At 45.2% G+C, this 10072-nt stretch overlaps 1 protein-coding gene across 1 annotated transcript; it reads left to right on the top strand.

The window, feature by feature from the left end:
• Positions 1-5778: 5778 nt before the first annotated feature.
• Positions 5779-9210, top strand: LOC146195040 (uncharacterized). The gene has a single exon (XM_084597664.1). It carries the CDS (start codon positions 5792-5794, stop codon positions 8123-8125), a length of 2334 nt encoding a protein of 777 aa, XP_084453790.1. The 5' UTR covers positions 5779-5791; the 3' UTR covers positions 8126-9210.
• The last annotated feature ends 862 nt before the right edge of the window (positions 9211-10072 follow it).

Here is a 10072-nt window from a genome sequence, read left to right as displayed (position 1 = left end):
AATTTACTTCACAAAGCATGGAAAGTAACAGCAATCGTAAGTCTTTCCTTCTACGTTCAAGAAGTTCAATACCATTATCACGCATTATTTCTGAGGGAGAGTAGTATCGAGAGAATTTGGAATAGATAAATCGTACTGCTTTTCTCTGTACCCTTTCGAGACATTTAATATTTTGTTTTGTAAACGGGTCCCAAACTACACACGCATATTCAAGTTTAGGTCTAATTAAGGAATTATAGGCAAGCAATTTTACGTTAGGTGAAGCACTTTTAAGCTTGTGCCGCAAAAAATATAATTTACGCCGGGCCGAAGAACAGATATTATCAATGTGTAAATTCCATGATAAATTGTTAGCAATTGTGACACCCAAGTACTTATAATTGGTTTGTTCCTGCAAAGGCAACGAATCTAACGTGTAAGTAAAGGATAATGGAGCTTTTTGACGAGAGAAGCGAAGAAAGACAGTTTTTTCAGTGTTAAGCCTCATTCCCCAGATATTGCACCAATCAGAAATGCCAGCAAGAGAAGCATTTAAATCAATTTGATCGTTTGGTGACATGATTTCGCGAAAGAGCACACAATCGTCCGCAAACAAACCGATTTTCACAGTGGAATTGTTGCAGTAGTAATGTCATTTATGTAAATTAAAAAAAGCAATGGGTCTAGGGCACTTCCTTGAGGGACTCCTGATGTGACCGGAAGACAGCCAGATTGTTGCTCATTAACAGATACGAACTGGTGGCGATTTGTTAAATAGTTCGTTATCCATGTGATAAAAATTTCTGGAAGCTCAAGCTGTCGCAGTTTTAGAAACAGTTTGTCATGTGGAACAGTATCGAAGGCTTTGCTGAAATCAAGAAATAGCGCATCAATTTGACCATTTTTATCAAGGCTTGAGGCGAGTGAATGTATTACGGTGACTAGTTGTGTAACTGTCGAATAGCCTTTTCTGAATCAGTGCTGAAAATGAGACAGTATTGAGTGTTTACCCAGAAATTCATTAATCTGATTGGCAACAATATGCTCAATTAGCTTACAATAGGAGGATGTCAGTGATATCGGACGGTAATTTTCTAACAATGAACGGTCGCCCTTCTTGAACACCGGCACAACTCTGGCTATCTTCCAGTCATCCGGTAATTTTCCAGCGATTAATGAAGCACGAAATATAATTAACAAGAAACTTTGCAATGGATTCAGCATATCGTTTCAAAAAAATGTTTCCAAGGTTGTCAGGACCACATGAAGATTTAGTTTTTAAGTTTAATAGCATCGAAACTATGCCAGGTTGCGAAATAAAATTTGTTTCACATGGGTGAAACATTTTTTCATTGGATGAACAAACACCAGAATTAGAAAATACGCTATGAAAATAACAATTGAAATGACTCGCAATATCCCGGTGATCGGTAATGATTGAACCATCAATGCAAATCTGGGATACTGGTTTCTTTTTTTCGCTCATATGGTTCCAGAACATTTCGGGCTGTTCAACAATAAAGTTTGGTAATACTGTATTGAAGTAGCGTTCCTTCGAGGTCCACACTGCACACGCGTTTTTCTTTCATTTCTTTAATGTGATCGAGTTGCAGGGGTTTTTTCTTTAACCTTTTTATCTTGCGGGTCATGTGAATAATGTTTTGAACAAAGTTAGAACAGCCCACTCCACTAGAGAAGTGAAAGTTTTACTATGTAAATAAATTTTTGTTCTTTACTCTGAGACGCGCCATGAATTTTTGCCGGTGCCTCTTCTGATCTAAACGAAAACGGTAGCGGTTGACAGAGCCTCCACCCAACAGTTCACCATGCACTCACGTCAAGTCGCGCTACGCCTGCTTAAAACATTCAAAGGCACATTGCATAGCCTGGCAAATTTATTTTTGTACAAAACTTAGGGGTAAAAAATGTTGAAGTGTACCCGAAGCTTCATTCGACCATGCACGGCCACACTGACGAAGGAGCGCGGGCGTGAGCGGATTGTTGACTGTATTTTACTCCTCGTACACGATAAATGTTCGATGCTGATTACAGACTTTGTATAAACCATAAGGGGCTAAATGTCAGGACCTGCCGGTTGCAACTGACGCGGGCGAAGCTAAAAGCGAGAGCGCGTTTCCCTTGCGCGTGAACGGCTGTAGCGGAGGAGCAGCAGTGGGGCGGTGGCGACCCCACCGAGGCGCGGCGGGCGGTGGAAACAGATCCCATTGGAGAGGCCTTAAGAGAAGAAAAGCGCTCTCTCCCTCGAGACCGGCCGTGGCTTGACAAAGCATTGGCGAACTTCTTCCGGAGTTCCGATGTCGTAGGCTCTGTATATACGACGCCCTAATAGCGTATGTAGGGCGCCAAGTCGAGGGTCCTCTGGCTTATAACTATGAATTTAATGTTCACATAAATGTTTGCTCGTTGAAGACTGGGCGTGCTAATCGTGTAAGTAGAGCCAAGAACTCTGCGTTGCTCGCTTGTGGCTCTTCTTTCTCTTCTCCGAAAAATTCTCTGACGTGTGCGAAACAATGACGAGTACTTCGTTCGTGTCGCCATTGGCATTGCATCAGTTTAGCAGAGAAAAGTCATGAGCTAAAGCCGAGATTACGTCACTAACTAAATAAAATTTTTCAGACGAACAGGAAGAGGTGCCACGATCTCTTCGCTGCTAGATTGTTGCTGTTTCTCTTCAACGGAGAGATTCATTTTGGCTGGTCACAAAAGTATAGTTACTGCACATTCATACATACAAAATTTCCTCAAATTATTTGCGTCAATATATCGCAAAACCTCTTAAAAAGCGCCGATACAATTGTGCAGCAGGGATTATTATAATCAACCTTAGAAGATTTAAAAATGACATCCACAGTTGCCGAAAATCAAATTCGTTATCTGATGTAACATTTTTCTACTTTTCTCTTTCCGAAACCTACTGTATCTAATATTAGTCCGAAAATTGACCTCCCAGCACTTAAACGCATCCTGTTGTTAATAGGCGCCTTACACGTCCTTAGGGCGCCTTATCAGCCAAGTTATAACAGCCTTTAAGAACTCATCGTCCGAACCTCGAAGACCCCTCTCCGTAAGAGTGGTGGCAGCTAAAGACTGCAGGCAGGACACGGCCGGTAAAGCTGCATATATGTTTGCTGTTTTACAGAACCTCACCTGATACAACTACCAAAAATCACAAAAGTGCATTATATGTAGGGCGACATTTGCGCGCCAGTATAGCTGCCTCAAACCTGCGGAGTGGAAAGTGTAGCCCACAAATGATTCACAAAGAAAGTAGCTCAAGCGCGTTGCGAGCGTAACTTTGCGGCTGGCGAGAAAGTGTTGGCAGATAAATGTTTTTGTAAAACCTAGGCGCGAGCTGGTGGGTTGTGGTAAGCTCATATAGTTCTGCTTGAGCCATGGTCCTTCCTGCAATAGATGCCGAGAATAACCAAATAATTTCACATAGCGGAATCTCTACTATGTCCCAATTAGCCGACCATCGTGCTTCTGTAAAGTACGTTTCTCAGGAAACACCTCAAAATTGGTCTGTGTTCTCAAGCTGCCCCACAATGTCTCCAAGCTACCTTGATCCATGACGAACATGAGCACCTTCTAGCGGAGGTATGACATCGGCACTGCCAGGCAATAGATAGTGGCTACCAGCCATAAAAGCTCTGTTGCCATGACTTAGTTGATGATCGACGCTGCTCGATCGGCTCCCAATACATCTAAAATTGTCCAGATTTCTCTGATAAGATTTAACGCAGCAGGACAATATCGGCTGCTTTCCTGAAATGTCGCTGGACAGTCGTGGTCTACCCCTGGTGGTGGAACATCACTTTCGCATCACTTCAACCACTTACTTGAACAGCAACTACACACCGGTGTCCCTCGCTGTGATTCTATGCTGTTGTGCCGCCTGAGTCTGGGAGTGGCGTGACGAAACCAAAGAAGAGTTAATACTTTGTGTCTGTCCTTAATTTGAGCGAGAGCATGCCCTCCTCGTTGCAACATTTCTCCGCTTCGACTATCGTGCTCTTAATCAAGTAACTATTCTAAAAACATAAATATAATCTTCATCAAAAATTAATGCAGTGTAGACACTCTTGAGGGTTATCAAGAACAGAGGATAGTTGCTGATTATACACTTGAAGTAGGGGCGCTCAGTTCCTTTAACTTAGAGGACTATGGAGACGTAAAACTCCATTTCCATTACCGCGCTTCCTTTCCTTTACCTTCCTTCGCCCTATTCGCAAAGTGTAGGCTAGTCTACTGGGTGACACCTAGTTAACTTCAATGCCTTTTTGTCGCTGTTTATCTCTATACATGTGGGTTCATGCTGTGATCATTGGGCAAACCTGACCAGTCTCGTTCCATGTTAGTGGAACCACTTCCAAGTAGTTTCACTTGGAGGCGACACAAGAAAAAGTGGATGCAAATTAATGTGCATGGCGCCCTTCTCCTTAAGAAACCACATACGGGACTGACGCCATTCAGTATAACTGGTACATGGCAGCCATCTTCGAAATCTGTTAGCGTGCCTAGGCGACGAGACACGAATATTTGCAATTGTCTTAATTTTTTTTTCTGTTTGAGTTGCAGTTTTCTTCATAGCTATTGCATTTAAAACGTTTCTCTTGAGTATTTCGCTGCCATAATTTCCATTCTTGCTTAGGTTCGAGGCGAACGGGACGCCTTTAACCGTTGATGCTGATCCAGAATAATAATAATGATGTTCTGCTATCCGTCATTATGGGCTCCGTCTAAATATGAAAAAATTTCAGTATAATCTCACCTTTGATAATTCTGCTCGAATCTTCAGGGCTTGAGCCTCCTGCCTACAGGAGTAAAGAAAACTGGTGGCGATCGTTCCAGCCTTAGCTTCGTGCCATGGGTCTGCGTCAAATAAACAGAAAACGTAGTAGCTCTTTCCCACTAATACATGCCACAGGACCATCACACACGGAAAGACGGGGCCAAAATTGATTGTTCGGGCTGTAGCCACGCTCTCCCTTTCCCATTAGCGCAGATGTAGCACTGGTCCTTAGAACTAGAGGTCGGCACATAATTACTACCCCTTTTACGTTTTTTTTTCTAAATGTCAGTTTTCAAAGAATTCAATGCTGTCTGACCATTGTGTTCCAACATAAAAAATTGTGTTGGCCATTGTCGAACTGCTCCATTTATTAATACCGACCTGGGGTAAGCACCGCAGGACATGCCCTATGTGAGGCTCAGGATGGAACTGATGCTGCGATCGAAGTAACGTGCGCATATATTCGAGCCACTCTCTGAGAAACAATCAGATATTGACATGTGCTTTAGGAGGGAAGAAAGCAGAATGAAGCTCTCTTCGCGCGCTTTCTCCACCGCAGCAGTAGTTCCGCGAGGCTTCTGTGTTTTTGTTTTAGTGCAGGCCGTTATACGTCGAGTAGAGAGCCATAATTCTCACAGGACAACTTTGTCGCTGGGCACGTTAAAAAAAAATTTCTGTTGCGCATTAAAAAAAAAAAAAGAAAACGGGGCGCGTTGAAGAGTAGTTGTCGTTTGCTGTGTTTCACTAGACTACTCGCAGAGAACCGGAACTAAACAAGTATACACCCACACATTTCATACTCCCCTAGTTTAATAGTCAAGAGACAGAGAAACGCAAACCAATGTTTCAGAACTGCTATTGAACATCTGCTAATCCGGCTGCTTTTTCGTACTCAACGTAACGTCCTTGAAATCTGATTCTCACTGATCACAGAATCTCTGAACGCGTCTAAAGAACAGAACCGACCTGGGTGGGCAGGACGGCAGCAGCCTTTACAAGATGCCTAATCGTTGCATGTTCTTCGTGCAGATCCTCGCGGCTGTTGCTGTTTCGCTTTTTTGCGACTTCGACTCAAGAGCGCCTGCGGAACCATCAAGCTTGCGGCACGTGGATGGGACCATCAGCTTCGCTACGGACTGCCATGTCACCCTTGTTGGTGATATACCTGGCGTGCTCCCCTGGGCACCTGACGGCTTCCCACGTGCATGTCTACACCGTCCAATCACCATCGGCCCTTGGTCTACGTCAGCTCTTCCTCGGACTATAAATCGGACCGCACCGGCGTACCGCTTCAGTGGGCAGGACGGCAGCAGCCTTTACAAGATGCCTAATCGTTGCATGTTCTTCGTGCAGATCCTCGCGGCTGTTGCTGTTTCGCTTTTTTGCGACTTCGACTCAAGAGCGCCTGCGGAACCATCAAGCTTGCGGCACGTGGATGGGACCATCAGCTTCGCTACGGACTGCCATGTCACCCTTGTTGGTGATATACCTGGCGTGCTCCCCTGGGCACCTGACGGCTTCCCACGTGCATGTCTACACCGTCCAATCACCATCGGCCCTTGGTCTACGTCAGCTCTTCCTCGGACTATAAATCGGACCGCACCGGCGTACCGCTTCAGTGGGCAGGACGGCAGCAGCCTTTACAAGATGCCTAATCGTTGCATGTTCTTCGTGCAGATCCTCGCGGCTGTTGCTGTTTCGCTTTTTTGCGACTTCGACTCAAGAGCGCCTGCGGAACCATCAAGCTTGCGGCACGTGGATGGGACCATCAGCTTCGCTACGGACTGCCATGTCACCCTTGTTGGTGATATACCTGGCGTGCTCCCCTGGGCACCTGACGGCTTCCCACGTGCATGTCTACACCGTCCAATCACCATCGGCCCTTGGTCTACGTCAGCTCTTCCTCGGACTATAAATCGGACCGCACCGGCGTACCGCTTCAGTGGGCAGGACGGCAGCAGCCTTTACAAGATGCCTAATCGTTGCATGTTCTTCGTGCAGATCCTCGCGGCTGTTGCTGTTTCGCTTTTTTGCGACTTCGACTCAAGAGCGCCTGCGGAACCATCAAGCTTGCGGCACGTGGATGGGACCATCAGCTTCGCTACGGACTGCCATGTCACCCTTGTTGGTGATATACCTGGCGTGCTCCCCTGGGCACCTGACGGCTTCCCACGTGCATGTCTACACCGTCCAATCACCATCGGCCCTTGGTCTACGTCAGCTCTTCCTCGGACTATAAATCGGACCGCACCGGCGTACCGCTTCAGTGGGCAGGACGGCAGCAGCCTTTACAAGATGCCTAATCGTTGCATGTTCTTCGTGCAGGTATGTTACCTAAAGAACGCTCACTGCGTTCGATCTGATGATCGTTGTTTGCTGCTGTTTTCCTGCCCACACAGTTTTGTTACCTTCTGTTCAAATGCTGTATTTTGCTTCTCTCGCCTTCTACAAAGCGGTGACGTTGAACAAAACCCAGGCCCCCCTAAACGATCAGTCTCAGCTAACTCGTCTAAACATCTTAGTGGGAAGCGGGCAACGCGTTCCAATACTGACTTGTCCTCCACTCCGGGGGTCGCAGACGTCCTTTCTCAGCTCTCGCAACTGATTGCTGGTCAAGAACGAATCGCTAGTGACATTACAGATATTAAGAAAACTTTTTCCGCTCGTCTTGATGTCCTCGAAGCTCGTGTTTCATCACTGGAATCATCTGCAACTCCTTCAGCCTCTGAGTCATTGAGCGCTAACCTCCGTTCGGACATTACCTCATTAAAAAAAACAATATCCAACTTGGTTGTTAAGAATGAAGACCTAGAAAACCGGTCAAGGCGGAACAATCTTGTTGTGCACGGTCTACATGAGAGTCCTGATGAAGATGGCGCCAGTTTATTGTCCAAAATCCGCAAAATATTTACTGAAAATCTTCGCATAGAATGTCCGCGCATTGAGCGTTGTCATCGCATCGGCAGACCCAGTGATGGACGTACACGATCTGTCATTCTAAGGATCCTCGACTTCAGTGAGAAGATTGTTGTCATGAAAAACGTATCGAAACTCAAAGGGGAAGATTTTTACATCACTGAGGATTTCTCTGCGAGCGTCCGTGCCCTTCGTAAGAAAATATGGAATGCATCTTCCTCGCTTCGTGACGGTGGTTCAAAAGTGAAGCTTCGGTACAATCACGCTTTCATTGATGGTGTCAGGTACACATGGGATGAAGCTTCGAGTAGCTTGAAACGGGACCCCCATCACGATGCGACCGAATCTTCTGAGCTTCATTCGTTACCCTGTCATGAAGCTACCGAATCTAGTGAGCTTCCTCCGTTACCCCGTTGACGTTCACCTAGCTCGCCACCAAGTCTCGTTGTCTTAAATCTTAATGCTAGAAGCATCTCTAACAAACTCCCTGATCTTGTCGCGCTTGTGTCCTCCCATGACCCTCACATTATTGGCATCACTGAAACCTGGCTTCACCCTGACATATATGACTCTGAATTTACCCCACCTGGTTACCTTGCTATCCGTGCTGACAGGCATGAGGGCAAAGGAGGTGGTGTTGCTTTACTTCTGCGTTCTTATCTTAGATTTTCTATACTTCCTGCTCCATGCAACACCGAGTCAATTTGGTGCAAGCTTTATTTAGAAAAACAGACTGTTATTATTGGCGTTTTTTACCGACCCCCCGGAACCTCTGCTGATGTTTTGCACTCTGTTGGTCAGTTCATACATAGCCTTTCAGTATCAAACATCATCTTCATGGGTGATTTCAACGTGCCTGGTATTCACTGGCCATCGATGTGTTATTCTGGCCGTGACGCTTCTTTAGCAAAAGAGTTGATGGATCTCTCACTCTCTCCTGGACTCACTCAAATAGTTACGCTTCCCACCAGGCTGAATTCATTGCTAGACTTAATCTTTCTAAGCCCCAACCTAATAGACACCGGGTTTCAGTGTACGGTTGTCGATGGTATTTCTGACCATGAAGCAGTTCTCCTTACCCTATCCCGCTTCTCTAGTAACCCACAGTACTCCTTCACGTCATTTCCGGATTTCCATCACGCAGACGACAACTCCGTAATCGACAAACTAGCCGAGTGCTTCGACGCCTTCTGCGCGCTCAGCCGTGACGGCGACGTTAATGACCTTGTTGAATATTTCGAAAAAATTGTTAGACTGTGCATTAAACAGTTTGTTCCCGTCAAAACAAAGAAAAGAAATCCTACTCTTCCTTGGATTAATCGCGATGTTTTACAGATGTCACGTCGTGTAGCCCGGCTGAGACGCATGGCACGTAACAATAACCCTGATGTTGTTGCTCGATTTCAAGCTGCAAAAAATGAACTTCGAATTAAAATGCACTCTGCTAAAGATTTCTATTTCCGCGTTGAGCTCCAAGGGCTGCTAAGAGATAACCCTCGTAAATTTTGGCGCTCTCTTCTACCCTCAAACACTTCCTCCACCTCATTTGTTATTAATGAAGAAATTGTGACTGACCCTGTTCAAATATCTGATGCATTTAATGCTTACTTTTATTCCGTCTTTGCACGTGATAATAACATGATTCCACCTTTCAGTCTTCCTAATCATGATCATTCTATCTCAGATATCATGGTTAGCACTCCGGGGATTTTAAACCTTATCTTGTGCCTTGACACAAAAAAATGCGCTGGACCGGACTGTATCCCAAACACCTTCCTAGCACGTTATTCCCTCTGGTCATCTCGATATCTCTCAATTATATTTCAAAAATCTCTTTCCACTGGCATTGTCCCTTCCTCATGGAAACTCGCCATTGTACTCCCTCTCTATAAATCCGGCAACAAACAACTGCTTTCTAACTATAGGCCGATCTCTTTAACTGCACATTCATGTAAGATCCTAGAGCACATTATTTATAAACACATTATGGAATTTCTTGAAGCAAATAATCTTCTGTCCAGAGCTCAACACGGGTTTCGTAAGGGGTTTAGTACAGTGACAAAGTTAACCGAATTTGCACATGACATTCTTCTCAGCATAGACGCCGGTAACCAAATCGATGCTATATTCATCGATTTCTCAAAAGCTTTCGACACGGTCCTTCACTCTAAATTGTTATGCAAACTAAAAGTAATTCTCAATAACTCTCAACTCGCTGATTGGATTGCCGATTTCCTCTCACACCGCTCCCAGTCTGTTCGCTTCAATTCCGTCGATTCTTCTTTAGCCGATGTTACCTCAGGTGTTCCCCAAGGCTCTGTCCTTGGCCCTTTGCTATTTTTGCTCTATATTAATGATTTACCT

The sequence above is a fragment of the Amblyomma maculatum genome, chromosome 3, assembly GCF_055883805.1.
Source record: "Amblyomma maculatum isolate TAMU_Amacu chromosome 3, ASM5588380v1, whole genome shotgun sequence".
Taxonomy (NCBI): domain Eukaryota; kingdom Metazoa; phylum Arthropoda; class Arachnida; order Ixodida; family Ixodidae; genus Amblyomma; species Amblyomma maculatum.
This window is presented reverse-complemented; position numbering and strand designations above follow the sequence as displayed.

Bases quoted from the DNA above. Each gene is read 5' to 3' on its own strand.
- LOC146195040 (XM_084597664.1), top strand. From the start codon at position 5,792: ATGCCTAATCGTTGCATGTTCTTCGTGCAGATCCTCGCGGCTGTTGCT.